Consider the following 19,401-nt stretch of genomic DNA (forward strand, 5'->3'; position numbering starts at 1 on the left):
CATTATGTGGCCAAAGTATTTCAGTTTTGCCTTTAATATCATTCCCTCAAGTGAGCAGTCTGGCTTTATTTCCTGGAGGATGGACTGGTTTGATCTTCTTGCAGTCCAAGGCACTCAGAATTTTCCTCCAACACCACAGTTCAAAAGCATCGATCTTCCTTCTCTCAGCCTTCCTTATGGTCCAGCTCTCGCAGCCATATGTTACTACGGGGAACACCATTGCTTTAACTATGCGGACCTTTGTTGTCAGTGTGATGTCTCTGCTCTTGACTATGTTATTGAGATTTGTCATTGCTCTTCTCCCAAGGATTAAGCGTCTTCTGATTTCCTGACTGCAGTCAGCATCTGCAGTAATCTTCGCACCTAGAAATACAAAGTCTTTCACTGCTTCTACATTTTCTCCCTCTATTTGCCAGTTATCGATCAAGCTGGTTGCCATAATCTTGGTTTTTTTGAGGTTTAGCTGCAAGCCAGCTTTTGCACTTTCTTCTTTCACCTTCATCATAAGGCTCCTCAGTTCCTCTTCGCTTCCAGCCATCAAAGTGGTATCATCTGCATATCTGAGATTGTTAATGTTTCTTCCAGAGATTTTAACTCCAGCCTTGGATTCCTCAAGCCCAGCATGTCGCATGATGTGTTCTGTGTACAAGTTGAATAGGTAGGGTGAGAGGATACAGCCCTGCCGTACTCCTTTCCCAATCTCTGCCTATAGGAAGGTCCAAAGGAAGTAGATGTTCCACACTTGAGTATATGTAACAGGAAGTCTGAGCTGGCAATACAAAATTAACATCGTGTCAGAGGGATGTGAAAATTCTCTCCATGGATTGTGATCCTGACATGTCATTTCACACACATAAGCATTAGTTGAGGTTGTCCTAAGTGAACAAGGGCTTCCAGAAGAAGTATAATGTGCTTGCTGGCCCTAGTCAGTATCCATCTACTAATGCTGTAAGTCTACATATAAGTGAAGTCATGTAAACTTTAGCAAGAATACTTTTCTGAAAGTTGTGGCTATTATCAATTGCTCTTTTATTCGATGGATTGATAGTTAATATTTCAGGATACTTTGCTGATATTCCATCAATGGGAAATAATAAATAGGAGATGGATCTCTCAAGAGATGGAAATAATTTCCTATTTTGGAATGAGATGCCTGTAAGAGCTTGGAGATCTCACCATATCATATTAAAAGCACCCTGAAAGTGGAGGAGGCAAAATAATGCATCATGGGAAATATTGTGTGGAGGAATCAAAGGGGCTCTGAAAATGCTGACAGCCAGGAATGAGCATAGATGAAAAGATGAAAAGAAAAACAGGATGCTCATGATCTTCAGCCACCTTGTAACAGAAGTTAGGGCAAGTCCCCATATTCCTCCCATGGAATTCACTGAAATGTTCTTCTCCTTGGGAAAAAAAATTGAAAGTCACCTTCTCCCATCAAACTGAATTAGAATAGATTAAAAAATGCAGGAAAAAAAATTCAGCACAGCAGGTTCTAGTATTAGCAGGAACAAAAGTAAATTGCTTGCCATGTAGCAAAGCAGATAATAGGTTTCCTGCTGCTGGCTATCCGAAGAGCAGCAGCAGCAAAAATGAAATCAACTTCTTTGAAGAGCTACAGAAGGAAATGGGTCAGAATTGGATGTTAGCAGAAACAGAAGGAAAAATCTTCTAGGCTAGAGGGGAAGAGGCCAGTCATAAACTTCTCATGGTGACCGTCCAACGTAGTTTTCATCTGCACCCAGCCAAAATATAAAGATGGTAACCTTTTCCTCTGTCCACCCCCCATGATGCTCCAAGTTATTCTGTCTACCTACATAGGTGCTCTATTAAGCTTAATGGCTAACTGAATGGTTCTATAAACCTGCCTAGTTTTATTTTAAGTCTTTAAACTGGCCTAAATGATCACACCTGTCTAGGAATATGGTGAAATCCATATGCATTTAAAAAGTAGAGATCTTCTTCCTATGTATCGACTTTTAGGGCTGACCATACACTTCTACTCTTGTGTAAAAGAAGGAGACACAGGGCTTCACTGGCTATCAGGCCCTCCCTGAAGATAGGATTTCTCCAAATTGTTCAGCTGAAAGAGTACCTGTCCCAGGTGCTGAGCCTAGACCAGTGTTTCTCAACCTCAGCAGCTTTAAGATGTATGGACTTCAACTCCCAGAATTCCCCCAGCCAGCATGTAGGCAAGTAGATAGGCAGGCCAGTGGCTATTAAAACAGCAAGCAGCAACAAAATACCTGCTTTCTTACATCAATTACTAACTCAGTGGATTCTTCTTATGTGCTGTGTATGTAATTAACAGCTTGTTATGGCAACATCTTGTGTTTATTGCTCTGTTGTCTTGGACACATACCATATTTTCTATATAAACCCATCTACAGAAGATTAATTTTTACAGCCAGTTAAGGCCTTAGCCACCTAACTGTTAAAAAGACACTAAATCTTTACCAATGCCAAGACATGAAGGCTCTCATAAGGCATACTGGAAGTGGAGTGAAGAAGCCAGCACAGTGGGAAAGGCAGGAGGCTATAAACAACATTCCCCAGAAGAGTCAGAGAATTACTGGAGCAAGATACAAAGGCCGCTTTCTTAAAATCATCATCATCATCATCATCATCATCATCATCATCATCATCATCATCATCATCATGAATTTTAGCATAATGTTATTTTTTGTGAAGTTAAGTAGTATTTACTGACTGGTGGGGCTGATTCCTCTCCCTCTCCCAGCCATCTCATTTTCCAAAATGCAATTATGATGGGGGGTATCAGGTTTGAGAAAGGAACCAAGTGGCACAGCAGAGGCACAGAGCTTTGCAGAAGGGAAAAAGTTTGTCCATTCTACCTATCAAGATTTAACTTGCCAACAAAGAGCCTATTTTAAAGAACATAAATTGGGTAAATCCCATCAGTAGAGGGAGCAGATTGCTTCACAAGGAAATGGAGAGGACCTATTATACATCCATGTAGTTCTATGCTTACAGATTACATTTAGTTAGGAAAATTTAAAATGTAATCACTGCAAACTGGAGTGATATGACCACAATGATCAAAATCAACATTTCCCCAGAATTAGCACTGCCGTGCATATCTTTAGCAACTGATCTTAAGTATCTTTGCTATAAGAGAGGTGAATGATGATTTATGAAATTCTGTGGGAAGTAGTAGTGAGTGAATCCCACAAGAGACTAAAATTTAATCTTGCTGAACAAATCAAACCCATCATTGTATGTGGTTTTGGGGTGGGGGGTGGAATATAAATCCCTGAATTTAGGTCATTGAATCCAGCCTGTAGAGGGAACCAGGATTTGCAAAGCTGTGATCTGCAAAGGTGACAGTGCAGTTTAGCATCAGTGCTGAAGACTCAGCCAGTCTGAAGGAGCCTAGACTTCACCCTAGAGATTAGAACCTGGCTCCAAATATTTCAGATAAAGTTTTAAACATCACACACCACTGAAGTTTTACTTATATCAGGAACTAATGAATTCCCAATTCTAGAGTCTGCAAGGTTTACTCATGAGTCAACAAAAAAGCAGAGGAAGACATACAACTAATAAAAATAAATCTCATCCTGGTTGTGCTTACTGTAGTGTCTAAGAACAAGATCTGTGTGTTCTTCCAAGTTTCTGCACTTTGTAATAATTTTGCTATGGAACAGAAGTAACAGAAACAAACTTTTGAGGGAGATGGGCAGTGATAGAAATTCGAAAAATAAATAAATAAATAAGTTAAAGAAGAAAGGCCAACACAGGGCATTCTGAACAGATGACTGTCCAGCTTCTATCTGAAGACCACCAGCAACCAACCAACCAACCTACCACCACCATTCCCCATTAATCTGACCCAACGATGACTGACTTTGATTTCCACAATGATTTTCCTAACCTGCTACTGTATCTGAATCTCCCCTCTCAAGATTCAAGCCTGATTGTTCTAGCCACTTCTGGGACAGCTGAGCTATGCAAGAGGCCTTCAGCATCAGAAGAACGCAGTCATGTCATGCATGCAGTCATTAAAGGATAAAGTCATGATCTCATCCTGATAACAGATAAGATGCCAATTCTGCTTCTCTAGTGAACAGTCCCCTGCTTGCTTTTAAAGCAAGGCTTTTGCAAAGGAAATTAAAGGCAGCAGATAGACTTTTAGCCATGTGTAATGGTTAGGTGATGGCCAGGAGAATGGGGACAGATACGCCCAGAAGGGGAAACGATTTATAAACCTATCCCTAATTTAGGGAAGCATCTCAGTGTCTAAATGCAATCCATGAAAAACTGGCCTCATCCCTTTGGGCCCCAAAGGAAAGCCATGGCAGGTTGCCAGTGTCTTTCTCACTGCAGAACCCAGTTGTATCCAGATGTGTGGCTATCAGCACTTCACCAAGATAGAAGTCTCTGTTCAGTTCTGCCCATCTGTCACCTGGGAAGGTACATGCTGTCTCACTTTTTATCTCATTTAAAGCCAGGGCAAGTCTTTTGCTGCATTCAGAATTAGAACAAGCTGCCTGCTCTTAGCATCCAGATTGAGACATCAATTTCAGGGGGAACCAGATACCTGAGAATAACTCATATGAAACAAGTCCCTTCTATTTCCAAAATCACACATGATTTCTTTTCATTCTTTGGAGTTTTAATGCAGGGTTACACTACTTTTTCTAACCCAAGGCCACCACTGCTTCTAATTGTCTTACCACAGTACAGCAAGTATGCCCGTGAACAAAAGCTAAATTGCAGCACATTAAAAATCATAATAATCTACTACCTCTGCCACTAATAAAGCTGCCACCTAGGATTATAGATTTGGGCAAAACCTCAGCAACTCAACAGAAAAACTGTAAACTCATGAAGTTATGACATATTCTCCAAATATGTAAGGCCATTTTACGTTGTAGCTCTCAATTCTGATGGGCCACCCATGAACCATTTTTTCCTCTGGTCCCTTCCTTTGCTAATTTCAGAGGAATGTTTAATTCTTGTTGTTGTTGTTGTTGTTGTTGCTTCTTTTCAGGAGCTGATATATTGGAGGCTTTCCTTCTCTTCTGTTAATTGATTCTCATTTTTATTTAATATTATTTTGTTTTTAATTGTTCTGTGGTGTTTTATGATGCAATTTGGCTGCTTTGGCTTTGCCTTGGAAACACTAAATAATCAGGAATGTAGTTAGAAAATCTCACTGAAAAACTGAAAGATCTGTGCAGACTTCTGCCCATCAAGTGGTGAATTCCAGTTTACAGAGATCTGACACATCATATACATTAACAATAAGCTTTATTACTTTCTTCCATCCCAGTAGAAATATTGGATAAATCTTCTGAAGGGCAAAGAATCTTCGGTCCTTGCTGCATAGGACAAGGCAGTGTGGGGGAGTGAGTACAAGGGCACTTTCAAAACCAAAGACAGCTTTGTCAATTATGCATCATCAGCACGCAAGCACATACAAGGTCTCTAAATGCTAATTCAGCACCCATGCCCTAGAGCAGCTGCTGTGGGCATCCCGTAGGCAAAAATCTCCACCTGATCAGTCGCAGCTCTTCTCGTCTCATCTCCTTGACCTTGGTCTAGGTACCGGAGAGGAACGTGCATCTCACTGGGTGGGATGCTGAATTAGAATTGGGGGAGTTACAATTTGGAGCCAGATGCTATCTCTCACCTCATCTTCCTCCTAGAAATGTTCTTGTAAGAACAAAGAACATGCTTTAAGAATAAAACCAACAGGAGAATGAGGAATGCCCCCTTGAGGTCCTGGAGGAAAGGTTGAATAATGTAAAGCCTCCCCTTTCAACTCCAGGGGACTTCCTGTCAATTTTTCAGATGTGGTTCATCACTGATTTCTTCTAGGATGCTTTTTAAATTTCTCAATCTAGCCTACTAGGGCTATTTCTCAATCTAGCCTACCATGGCATTTCTTAGTGATCTTCCACCCAAGTACCAACCAGATCCAACCTTGGAACAGAAATGTAATAGGTAAACAACTCCTTATCCTCTCATACAACTTGAACCAATCCCAAATCCAGGAGCAATTTAAGGGTCCTTTCTGATGATACAGGAAACCTAGTCGCACATAAAGTACATGTGTTGGGTGTCCCCTGAACACTTAAAAAAGGCATCTGGGAGAGGCATGCTGAATTCCACCTCCCACCCCCACCAATGTAATGGGCTGGGAAAGAAGAAAATAGACCAGGACAGTTGTCAAATGGAGTTCTTCACCATCCGTACTTCTCCCACACATTCCTTTTACTCTAAAACATATACACTGCCCTTTACTTCATGTTATAGGAAGAAACATCCAGTTCTCAAAAAATAAAATTAATAAATTTAGGAAAAAGATGGAGAGGAAAAAAAAGAGAAATATTAGCAGGCATTAAAGCCCACCATGCAAAAACATCTTAGGGCTTTCGTGATCATATAAAAGGGATAATTAAACAACTGTAACCACCAGACATTAATCATTTAAACATATGAAAATCTAAATCAGAAATCTCAAGAATAGGATTTGGGGCATTTCACGTCATTCCTGAGCATAGGTCTCCAATCAGATGTCCCCTCCCCTCCTAAGCTGTTAAACATTTTGGAATTAAAGGATGAAGATGGATTTCATCTGGTGCTCTCATTCTGTGAAAGTAAGATGCTTACACAACGTGAAACCAAGACAAAATTAAAGCGAGGGTCCTGTGCTCTTCCCTTTGGCTGTGACATCCACTCACTGGACTTCTGCTGGTGCATGAACATTACCAGGTTGCAAATTTCACTGGTCAGAGGCAAAAGAGAAACAAGACGTCCAAGCAGCAAAGTATAAGTTACTTTTTTCTTCCCTTCTAAGCTGATAAAACTGTTATTAGCTCTTCTAGGCTGAAATAGGAATTTCCTATTCTGCTTCAACATAAAGGGTGGGGTGGGGGGAATAGAAGTGGAACATTTGTTTGTGAGTAGTGACTATTTATAAAATTAACAGATATGAGTTGGCCTTAAGCAGACGCTTGTTGAGAAAGTCCCTCATTACATTTCTCACGACCCTAGGGCAGGAGGAACTTTAAGACTCAAGAGAGTTTTTTTTAAAAAAGGAACATGAAAAAAGTGACTTCTCCGTTCATACCCAGAACCAGACTTTTAACTCTCTCTATGCCAAAAGGGGGGCTCATTCGCTTTAGTATGATATTAATAAGTTGGCTCACAGGAATATTGGAAAGACCCCAATTTCCCTCCTTTTTGGCTAATGGCCAATGTTCTCTCCAGATGTACTGAAGCTCCAAAATCTATATAAGAGCAGAGGAACATAGATCAGTGCTACAGCCTTTGCTTTCCATAAAGAAGATTTTAGGTTCATCCTTGTCACCTCCATGTTAGCAAAACTTTGGGAGCAGCAAAACATCTACACAAGACCACCTGCATTGTGGCCAATAGGAACTGAGAATGCAAAACAAGGTAGATCAGAGGCGCAACTCCAAACAAGTCAACTTCATGCATACCTGTCTGAGTTCCATCCTTGACTTCAAAGGGTACCCAGGATGATGTCAGACACTAGCTGAGTTCACACATCATACTGCTTTGGTTTGCTGAATTAACCATGGTGGGTTCATACATCACACTAAACCATCAACCATGGCTGATAGCCAACTGTGACAAGCTTCCTATAACAACCAAACCCCATGTTGTAGTTTAGTAAGGTACATGAACATGACACCCAACCTCTTAATCACCTGGCACAAAATGTTACCATTGCAGCAAGGATGAATCAGGACCTAAAAGAATACAGGGCAGGAAGGAATGCCATCAGATGATCAGTAGGGGCTCAGCTAGCTTCTCATGCAGTTCTGGAGCCAATCTAATATTAGTTTTGGAGAAGCAGTAACTATTAGGAAGCTTTTCTTTCTTCCACTGCACAGTTACCTGATGTAATGGTATGTGGGAATGACCTTGGGAGACAGAGCAATGAGACCCAACCAAGGGAACAGTGAGATAAAAGGCAGCTTAGCCCACAGCAAGAATGTGGGTGGGTCAAGAGGCTCAGAAGAGACCCTCTCCAGTTAGGGGCTGTAAAGGTGACAGTGGGAGAACTGTACTTTCAGACTTGCAAAATTCTGTTAATGTAATCTTACCATAAAGTGGGATTAGCTCATCTGGACGTGTTTCCTGTCTGGTCTACCTCGTCTGCCACCTGAGCCTTTTGGAACCAAAATATTTTATTCTGAGCTAACGTTTCCATGAGACAGATGGAAGCTTTCTCATACCCAGAAAATAGTCTGTTCTGAAAGTAGAACAGAGGTGGGACAGAACAGTTCCATCCAGATCAGTGCATAAGAAGACCCCTCAGATATCATTCTCAACATAACAGATGCAAATGAGCATTTCCATGTATTTATCTATTTCGTCCTAGCTTTACAGACTGTTTCTGTTGTGAACTGACTCTTCCCATTATGCACCTTTTCATTTTTAAGAGTACTGAGAGGCCCCAGCTTCTCCCCCCTCTCCACAGGCAGCTTATTAGCATCTTGGTGCTAATTGTTCTCTCTGGTACAAATGAAATGAGGAAGAGAATGGGAGTTCTGGGTCAGAAAACTCATTACAAATTTCAATTACTTTATTACGGGCATCTAGTCGGTGCAATGCCCACTTTGTCAAGACCTTTTTTAGGAATAAACTGTAAGCAACTGTATTTATGACTTGCCAATTATATTTTCTTACTGCTGCGCATTGCTCTTCTCTCTGCCCAGCTTAGATTGTTACAATAGGATCCTGGGTATCCAAGCTAGAAGTGAAAACATGGGCCCACCCAATCTATTCTCTTGGAAGGAACACCAAAAAAATAGAATATGTTCCCAGCCTCATGTTTGGGAGTCGTAATGTTCATTTCCTTTCAAAGCTATCACAAAAAAATTGACTTCCTTTACAGGGAAACCGTTAAAACCAATTCTCAGAACTCTGACTATAATATCCTATATCACACAGGACTGGTGGGAGAAAGAGAGAAGTAAAGATGTCAGGATGTCTCAGCAGCAGGTAAAGGCAGATGACGTAGTTCAAATTACTTAGGAAGTCAACTTGCCCAAGATCCCTTCTAGATTGTTTAATATTTATTAAACAGAAAATGAGGAGGGGATCAGCAGTGAGCTTTTGAGACTCAAATAAATCCCCCCACTAAGTCATCATTTCTGTCCTGGTCATCCTCCTCCAGATCTTAAAAGCTCTTTTGTCGAGATACCGACCTACAAGTTCACGTCCTGCTTTTCCTAAGTTGAAGGCTTAGATGCAAATCCATCTCACTTTTTCCACCTTTTTCTGTCACCAAAACATTGCAGACTGATCCAGAAGGACAGGTGAGAAAATTTTAGCAGCAAGGGGGCAATGATTAGCACTCTAGCAAGGAGAAGTTAAAAGTTACCATTCTGTACAGAAGTGGCCTCCATGGAGGTCTTGTTGAATTCTCTCACTGGGGACTGAGTTTGGACACTGTTAAGCATATTGAGCCCAGTGAGCTAGGTAAAAAAATCAAAAACAGCATGCAGCTTTGACCTTTTCTAGTCCTAGAAAGTCCTAGAGAGATTATTTGGGTACAAACAGTGAAAATGAACTTCCACCTGTGAGGTTTTTGAAAACAAACTGTGAAGTTTTTTCCACTTCAACAATAAAAAAAAAAGTGATACAGCTTTACGTTGCCAGGCTTTGCAGCTCTACACAAACTTCACTGTTTATCAACAATGCAAGGCCAACTGGGGGAGACAGGGAACAGAGGCAATCTTGGTTTGAATTCTATTTCTCCTAGAGCTAGCTCTGATTCTTTGTAGGGCACCAAGATGTTTCCACAGCTAGACTAGTAGACATGGATCTGGATCCTTAGTGTGGTGCCCATGTCCCTATGGAGACCTCCTTAGGTGGTCATCAGGTGTCACACCCTACCTCAATTTTATTATTATTGTTTAAATATTTTTTGCTAAAAGAATAATATGAAACTGGCCTGCTAGAAAAAGCAGGCACTTGTAGGAGCCCCCATGACACACATTCCACATTCCAAATGAGCCCAGAACTCAACAAACACAAGAGCCATGCAACGCATCAAATATGTCCCTTTGCATTCTCACCATTAATTCTGGCTGCAAAATTTTTGTTCCCTTTGCACAAGGTAGTAGTATGGGGTTTTCCCAGACAACCAGGATTGGTGGGCAATTGCAGTGCTAAACCTGACTACAGGAATATCTTGCTAAGAAGAAATCCTGGTTTTACAGATTTTTTTCATGCCACTATCTGCTCGAGGGCTTCTGGCATTTGCAGAATGTTTGACAGAGATTATCAGCTGTCCAGAAATGAAGGGTTCGCAGTCCAAATTCTAACAGAACAAACAAACAAGGGAGCGGGAAAGAACCCTGGTTCACAAAGGCAGAAAGCCAAGCCTGTTTTAATGTGGGCACCCTCTCTTCACTCTTTGAAACAAGGAAGCATGTAAAGAGTTGCATGCAGGAGGAAGCCACCAAATGCCCTCCAGATGTCCTGGACCATAGTTCCTATATCCCTCACCACTTGGCCATGCTTACTGTTGGTTAGGAGAATGATAATCCAAGTATCTGGAATGCTTCAGGTTGCCTCCCTCTGGACGTGCTTCACTGTTTGAGCACCATGGCCCTCATTTCTCAAAGATGCTGTAAGAGCAAAAGCTATTATGACTTCAGAAGAGTTGACTCAATGCTGAGCACATTTGCTTTATGGTTCCCCTACCCCCACCAAATTGAAGAATTTGATATTGGAATATGAGTTAAAAACAATTCTGGAAATCACAGGAAATAGTCCATGATTCAGGAGATGGTCTTCAGTGGTTTCTCAATACAAGGCAAGAAGAGAAAAGCAGAGAAGGAGGGGGGGGGCAGCCTTTCATTCCAGATGAATTATCATCTAAATAAGCAGGGTAACTAAATCATTTTAAAACCCAGGTTTAATAGGCTGGTGAGCAACATGCTTTAAACTGCCCCACATCTTGCTGTGAAGAACACTGTGGTTTTCTTTAGAGAAGAATCCTTAAAAAAACAAACATTATGTTCTCAAAGAAGGTAATAATAAAATTAGCACCTGTAACTATGCATATGTTTAGATAACAGATAGATAGATGAATGAGACCTCTCTGGATCATGAGAATGCCCATGTCAGTTTGGCTACTCACACTTAGCCCATTGGCTATTCACCTGCCAGTCTTTTAGGTGATAATGTGGGTGCTTCCCCTCCCCCCCCCGTGGCCTTGGACTTTTGCCTCAGGTCCAACTCTAGAAGCGCCACAGAAGTTGTCATCTTCCTTACGTATCCTACACCACACATGTCCAGCCTGTAAAGCAGTGACTGTCAACTCCTTTGTTAAGATCACTCCTAGCTGAGTGCGCTGATAGCTTACGGTAACTCCGCTGGTGCTGATGAAAAGCAAAATCATAAAAGGCACTAGCAGAGCAAAGCAAGGCGGAGTACCCACGCAGAATAACACGGGATCTAACTGGGCTCCAGAGAAACCAAAGCAAGTTGCCAAATTAGCCAGAAGAAGGAATGGTCCACAAAGTTAGTAATGTGATTCGCTACACTAGCTTTCCTCTGCAAACCATGTTGTGTCCCATATCTGGCGACGGGGCTCAGGCGCTGTGTGACTACACTAACACACACACACACACTCCAGGCAGGCTCAGGTTGGGCCACTAAGTTGGGAACTCAAAAGGGACCGGCGATAGGGTCCCAGCGCAAACCGACGCTGTCCCTTCCCTCCTCCTGCGTTGCTAATCCGGACTAACTCCCGGCGTCAAGTCCTTTGCCTGGGCTGACAGTCTCCTCAATCAGCCAGGTGGAGAACAGCCCACCAACACCCTTTCCAGCAGCCCCCATTTCCTAAATTGCACGGAGCCGATCATCCCTCCCTTGTTCAGTGGCAGCGCTGAAACCCGCACATTTCCCCGAGTCTCCCCTTCACCGCATCCCAGCGCCGCCTCATCCCTCCCGCCGCCTCCTTCTCCCCCCACCGGGGTCTTTAAAAACAAGCAATGTTTGCAGGATGATCCTAGCTTACTCGAGGGGGCCGACAGGACTTACTCCCCAGGCGGCTCGGACCTCGAAAGTTTGCAACCTAAACTGCCGCGGGAGAAACCTCCGAGCCTCGCAAGAGAACCCCCCTGCCCGCCTGAATATTCAGGATCGCAACCCGCGCTGGGTGAAGGATCGGCGCCATCCTGCCCAGCGCAAGCCACCCTGGCGGCCCCACCGTCGCCTCGCACTCACCCAGCAGCGCCGCTAGCCCCAGCGTCAGCGCCAGCGGCTCCATCGCGCCGCTTCCCCCAGAGGAGCGCCCGATGCGCAGCGCCGACCCTGCTCGCCCGGAGGAGAAGGCGCGAGTAGCAGGTGCAGCCGCCCCAGCCCGCCAGCGCGAAGGGAGGGGGCGGAGCCGCTCCAGGTGGGGCGTGTCCAGCAGGTGGCGTAGGGGGAGAAGCCCCGGAGCAAGGGGGAGGGGCGGGCCTATGAGGTGGAAAGGGGGCGGGCGGCGCCCACAGGTGGAGGTGGAGATGCTGGTGGGGCGGGGCGAGTGAGGCAGGGCAGGAGAGTGACAACTGGGAATGCCAACGGGCAGTGTCGCTGTTGGTTTTACGTGGTTATACTCAACGTCTAACTCGGTGTTTTCTCAACCTTGGCAACTTTAAGATGTGTGGACTTCAACTCCCAGAATCTCCCAGCCAGCATACTGGCTGGGGAATTCTGGGAGTTGAAGCCCACATATTTTAAAGCATACTAGGGAATTCTGGGAGTTGAGGTCCACACATCTTAAAGTTGCCAAGGTTGAAAAACACTGTTCTAGTTTAACAGAGAGTGGGAACTCAGTCCCAAAGACTCCCAGCATTCTCCTAATGCTTTTCATGGGCAGAGAAGGGGCAGATTTCAGCAGGGTTGCATTTCATCTGAGCTGTCAAAGACTGCTTTTTACATTCCATTGCCATTTAAATCCACCTTTCCCACATCCTTTTCCTTCTTTAAAATCTGAAGGCTAAGTAGGGTTGGACGGACAGGAAGCTCTGGCGTGGACTGGTCCATGAGGTCACGAAGAGTCGGAAGCGACTAAACGAATAAACAACAACAAAGTAGGGTTGATCCTGATCAATACTCCAATGACAGACCTCTGGGAAACCCCATGGGTGCAAGTTAGAGTGAACTGCTGAAACAAACAAACCATCATTCCATGCCCTCTGGACCACCATCCCCCCCCCCATTTAAATGACCTCTTAAAAACTGGCTCTGTCCAGACCCTGGATCAGAATGGGGTGATGGATTCCTGCGCAATGTTTTGGTCTTTTCAATGAAGGTTGGGTTTTTCTAGATGTTTTTTAATGACACAATTCTTTGTTTTTACTGTGTCTTCTACTGTTGTATTTTATAAGCCAGCCTGGAGCTGTAACAAGTTGGGACAGCCTGTAAATCTCATCAATAAATGCACATCCCAGAAAGGGCAGTGGCAAATCATTCCAGAATGTTGCCAAGATAGATCCGTGGATATGTTGTGTAGTCACCTAGAGTTGAGCTCAACAATAAGGACTTTGCATTATCAATGTGAATCCAGCTATTGAGAAGCAGCTCATGGAATACAACCGAAACAGGTGGCTTGGTTTGTCCTTTTCTGCACCCTTTCTAGTTCAAGAGTATCTTTTGGATTGTGTGAAAAAATAATTGCTGTTGGTTGTATCTTAAAGGCTATAGATTTGATGGTATTCTGGCTAAGGTCATCCAGCTGCCTTCCAAATCTGTCAAACTACAGCTCCATCATCAACATCGGCATGGTCTTACAGCTTCTTCCCTTATGGCCTCCAGATGTGTTGGATTCCAACTGCTCATGGTGTCTAGGTTATGGGCTTTGTAGTCCAAGTCATCTGGAAGATACCACATTAGAAAAGCTAATCTATTCATTAGCTAACTTTGACATATAGGCAAGCCCATCAAGAAATGAACCACAGCAAGAAACAAAACAAAAACTGGAACTTCTTTTGATGCAAAGATCTCCTGTGGAAATTATCACAGGACTTAATTTAGCATTTCCCCCCAATACTTAGAAAAGTAATAGATTTAGGCCCCTCTTAACTGTTCTGCTGAGATAAGTAGTAGCTGGAGAAGTTAACCTCTGAATGAAAACAGCCAATGTCTGCTTCCAGACTAATCAGATTTGGAAAGCAGAGTAACAAATTTAACATGTTCTTAAATCAGGATTTAACCAAATCTCCAAATATGGACAGATTAGAACTGCAGGAACCCAGCTCTCATCAATCTACAGTCTGTCATTTTCAATCCTCAGTGTCGAGAGTTCTCCATCCTGAAGACCAGATTCAAGAGGAAAACCTTGATGCTGACGCCTTCCCTAGCTCAAACATGTTCTTGTTAGCATGCTGAGCTCTGCCCATGCAGAAAACTGCCTTTAAGCAAGTCAGGTCACTTGGTGTTCTTCTCTTGGGAGTGTCATTTGTAGCTGGAGTGGTACTTTTTCTACATGTAAAGAGGTTACCCAGCCAGGGGGCAGTGATGCTATAACGTCCTCCAAAGGGGTGGGATTTGAAGCCCTCCCCCTTTTCATTTGGGCCTCTTAGGGGTAACGTGGCTGCTGTTGTTCAGTTCCCACCATTAATTGGAGGGAAATCACAGTACTAGGAGCTGCTGGTTGGCAGTGTGATCTCAGGATCATACTGTTTGTTTGTTTAATTATGGTCCAAGGCCAATCATTAAAGCAACAGAAACAACAGGTACAATAAATAAATAAATAAATAAATGAGTAAAATTACATGAAAATTAATTTTAAAATTAAAAAATGCCCACTTCTCACTGTTGTTTGTGAGGAGGAGGTACCAGGGAATTTCTGAAAGTTATAGCTATTGATAAGAGAGCCAGTCTGGTGTAGTGGTTAAGGCATCAGGCTAGAAACTGGGAGACCACGAGTTCTACTCCCGCCTTAGGCACAAATCCAGCTGGGTGACCTTGGGCCAGTCACTTTCTCTTAGCCCTGGGAAGCAGGCAATGGTAAACCACTTCTGAAAATCTTGCCAAGAAAACTTCAGGGATTTGTCCAGGCAGTCACAGACAAGAAAGAAGGAAAAGAAAAGAAAGGAAAGGAAAAAGAAAAAAGATCTATCGATAGGAATTTTGCAACATTTGTAGAGGTTTCAGACAATTAGTCGCATAAATGAAGAGGGAGGACATGTGGTCTACAAGCCCTAGATGCCCACTGTCCTGTAGCTCCTGATTTCCTAGTATATCTGGGGGTGATTTCAGCCACAGACCTGGGAGCAGAAGCTTACGGCCTCCAGAAATCACAGGAAGCACAACTGCCAGAAATGGAGGCCACATCCTTTTTCCAAAAAAGGAGAAAAAAATTACACCAGGTAAGCTGTACACCACACATTACTTCCCAAGAATGCTTCTGGGCCTTGTCATACGTGCTACAAAGCCATCACTTCCAAATCTGCCAAGAAGAATGTGACAATGTAGTGTTGGACAGCTTGTTCAGAGCTCTAGCCCATCATGCCCTTTTCTAGAAAACTCCATTCCACTCACCCCAACTTCTTCTAGCAAGCATGGTTGGTCTTCATGTTTTGGTATTCTTATTTTTTGTTGTTTACTATGATTTTTTTTTTTAAAAAACCTTGCAAATCTAGATTGTTGATGATCATGTGACATCAAGTTGTTGTCTCTTAGCAACCACATCAATAGATTTTCTCCATGATGATCTGTCCCTAGCCTGGTCTTCCATGTCTTCCAATAGTGCACCCATCATCACTGTAACTGTCCATCCACCTTGCTGCTGGCCATCCTCTTCTCTTTCCTTCTACCGAATCTTAGGGTTCAGTAAATGTGCAAATACCACCATCAAATTTTCAACATTTTCTTTTTATTTCTTTCAACCTAGGGAATGCCCTGCCTTTTCCCTTCTTTGGAGGGAGACCTCACATTGCTTCCAGACTGAAAGCTGTTCAGCCATTAGTATTACTAAGGGAATAAGCAAGTTTGATTCTTTAAAAAGTTGGTATTTGGAAGAATCTTGCATTCTTTTGTGGCATGGCACCCCCTGCTGGCAGAAACAGAGAGGAGCTTTCTGTGAAGAGTTCTGAAACCTTCAGCAGATTCTGTCATTTTACACTGCTTTTAGTTGCCACTGATATTTTGCATCTTGCAGTCAGTGGGCATTACCAGGTAACAGATTTTCAGGACCGAAGCTAAAGATGGAGCTAGGCAGGAGTTTTGGAGACTGTGAAAGCTGGTATCCCATTTTGTGATCTCTGGCACTGTGAGCTGTCATGACAGACACACTTGTGCAATGCCCAGCTGGTCCTCCATCAGCTTTGCAGTTGAGAGAGCAGAAATGCACCAGAAATGCAGTGCAGGTGAAGAGGGTGGCCTGAGAATGGTTTAGAGGAAGAATTGCCACTGAATTCCAAGTGCTAGAGAAGCAGCACTGCAAAGCCTGTGGCGGTGATGTCCTGCCTCCGAGTATCCCAGAGACATCGGCTCAGCCACTGTGAACAGAGTTCTGGACTATACAGAGCACAGCTGCTTCTCTGTTCTTTAGGCTTAGCACTCTGTGACCCAGCCCTGTAAATTCAGTCCCAGGTACTATTATAACTACAGGTAATCCTCACTTAATGACCACAATTAGGACCAGAATTTCAGTTGCTAAGCAAAGCGGTCATTAAACAAATCCAACCTGATTTTATGACCTTTTTTGTGGCAGTTGTTAAGCGAATCACGTGGTTCCCCACTGATTTTGCTTGCCAGAAGCCAGCCAGGAAGGTTGAAAAAGGTAATCATGTGAGCATGGAATGCTGCGACGGTCATAAATGTGAACCAGCTGCCAAGCGCCCAAATCATGATCATGTGACTGTGGGGATGCGGCAACGGTCATGTGAGCACCAGTCACAGGTCAGTTTTTCGATGTAAGTCCAAACCATCGCTAAACCAATGGTTGAATATGCCATGTATGTTTGCCTTTCCTCTTTTTTCCTCTTTCTCTCCTTAACTCCACTTCCAAAATAATAACGAAAGACAAACAGGAGTATTTACAGGATCTTACTGACATATAGCAGGTCAGGGTTTGATTGATTCTGGATTTGATTGATTCAAGGATTTTACTACAACAGGAATGATTACTTCCTCCATTCCTGACTCATACCCCTGAAATGGAAGATCACTTAGGATAACTAGAAACAATTTTTATGTAGCTCATAGGTTTTTCAAGTCAATATTATTCACAGGAGAATCCCTACGCCTGGGTCAGCCACACAGAAGCCTGTATGGAAGTTTCTTCCTCCCCAACGAACATTCAGCATGTCTGATCTTGAGAATGAAATCTGCAAAGAAACACGCAAGCTGTTAGGATACAGTTGAAGAACAGCTGCTAACAATCATGCCTTATGCTTGGAAGGTGGCAGGTAATACAGAGATTCTGAATTTTCTCTCTATGCACATTTATTATAATAGGGAACCCTGCCCCACTTCTGGATTTTATTGGGTCAAGACAAAATGATGGCAAATCACAAAATGGGCTTTTATTTTCAGAAAGAGTGGTTTTCTCCAGCCAGGTATTCTCAGGTATTGCACGCTAAGTAACGCAGAACCTGAGCGTGCTAAACGGAACTGATCCCATCCTGTTAGTGAAAAAGTGATGCAATTACACACAAGCTCAGACAGCAACACTTCAGCCCCCCCGGAAAATATTTTCAGACATGCTGCCGACACAGTGGAATTCTACAAAATACCATGAATTATGAACACATATACATCTTTTAAGACATTTCTTAACATTTTAGCAAATTCCCTTCTGACTGAAGAATATACCGCGATTCTGAACCTATGTCTGGTAGAGCTAAGCGACCTTTACGTGTGCATTTTCATTGCCAAAGCACATGATTGTATTTCACACCCACTGATCATCTGTCAAAAGTAAACACATTGCATCTTTGGAGTATGCAAGCACTTAATTTAGACAGTGACTTCGTTCCAACCCTACAGGACAGCGTTTCTCCACCTCGGCCGCTTTAAGATGTGTGGACCTCAACTCCCAGAATCCCCCAGCATGCTTTAAAATGCATGGACTTCAACAGCATGCTAGCTGGGGAATTCTGGGAGTTGAGGTCCACACATCTTAAAGCGGCCGAGGTGGAGAAACGCTGCTATAGGAGCACAAGCTGAAAGCTGCTCTCTTTGAGGAATAAAATAGTGGGAGAGGAGCGTAAGTTGCTTGGTGCATTACTTTATTTGGCCCTAACGTATTGCGACTTGAGTGGAACACTAGACTACATTTCCTAAAAAGCAAGTGTGCCAGAATAAAAAGATAAATCCCTTAATTTACATTTAAAACATAAAGATAACGACCCTCTCAAGCTGAGTTTGACTAAGTGATTTCATGAACATTTCCATGTAGTTTTCTTGACAATAACATAGGAACTATTTCCTATTGTCCTTATTTAAAATTTCAATTAAGTGTAATTTATATGGCAACTTCCTGAGCAGTTCATTATTTCCCCCCTCCTGTCACATTAAAAATGACAATTAGGCAGCAATTTCTGGGGCTAGAGAAAATTTTGGTGGGCCATGTAGCCCTGGGGCTGGAAATTATACACCTCATACTTTAGAGCACTTCAGGAGATAGGCAAGTGTTTGTGCAGGAGCTATGTGTTAAGGTAGATCCTGCATCACATACCGCTGTCAGGTCACTGACAATTCCAGAACATCCTGATGTACCATTCATATTCTTCCAAAGGCAGGAACAAGCTTCGGAAACTAGGGACTCGCTTTGAAGGAAACATTTACTGTGATGTCCAAAATGGGAATTCTGAATCTGAAGTTAGGATTCAAAGTTGGCTTATGATATCTGACTTTACTGGCAGCCACCAACCAGGAATCTGTTTTGAAGAATAAAACTAAGCTTTTCCCTGCAAGCAAATTCCTGATAACTGAAAGAACCAACTTGGCCAGGTCCAACAATAGTCTTGATGATGAACAGGAAGCAGAATTCTTTAGAACTTGGTTTATCATTTTGCACAAAGGTGGCCATTTGGGGGGAGCTAGAATAGCAGGCCCAAGGACATCAGATTGATAATGGCATGTGTCTTCCCCAATGAAGCATCCACAGGCCTGCAAAATTCCTTCAGCAAGCAGATGGAAAATAATTTTTTATACAGAACATTGCATTTTTATTAGGAAATGTTATATTTGCTATAGATATTTATTCATATAATACTGTACTGATTTTGCATAAGCCATCCTGAGGGCTTTTTTCTTCTTCTGAAGACAGTGCTAATGTATGAATATACAGACATTCAAAATAATTAAAAATATATATATAATAAATAAAACATTTTTTAAAAATGCCAGTACCCATCTTCATAAAGATACAATCAAGCAAGAAACACA

The 19,401-nt window shown here is 42.8% G+C and overlaps 1 protein-coding gene across 1 annotated transcript in view; it reads right to left on the reverse strand.

The window, feature by feature from the left end:
* Nucleotides 1-12,363, reverse strand: part of ESAM (endothelial cell adhesion molecule) — a 50,019-nt gene extending 37,656 nt beyond the window's left edge. The window contains exon 1 of the mRNA XM_063311113.1: nucleotides 12,244-12,363. Within this exon, the coding sequence (XP_063167183.1) occupies nucleotides 12,244-12,286 (43 nt within the window). The 5' untranslated portion in view covers nucleotides 12,287-12,363. The remainder of the gene's footprint in view (nucleotides 1-12,243) is intronic.
* Nucleotides 12,364-19,401: the final 7,038 nt, after the last annotated feature.

Source organism: Candoia aspera, chromosome 9 (assembly GCF_035149785.1).
Source record: "Candoia aspera isolate rCanAsp1 chromosome 9, rCanAsp1.hap2, whole genome shotgun sequence".
In the NCBI taxonomy this organism is placed as follows: domain Eukaryota; kingdom Metazoa; phylum Chordata; class Lepidosauria; order Squamata; family Boidae; genus Candoia; species Candoia aspera.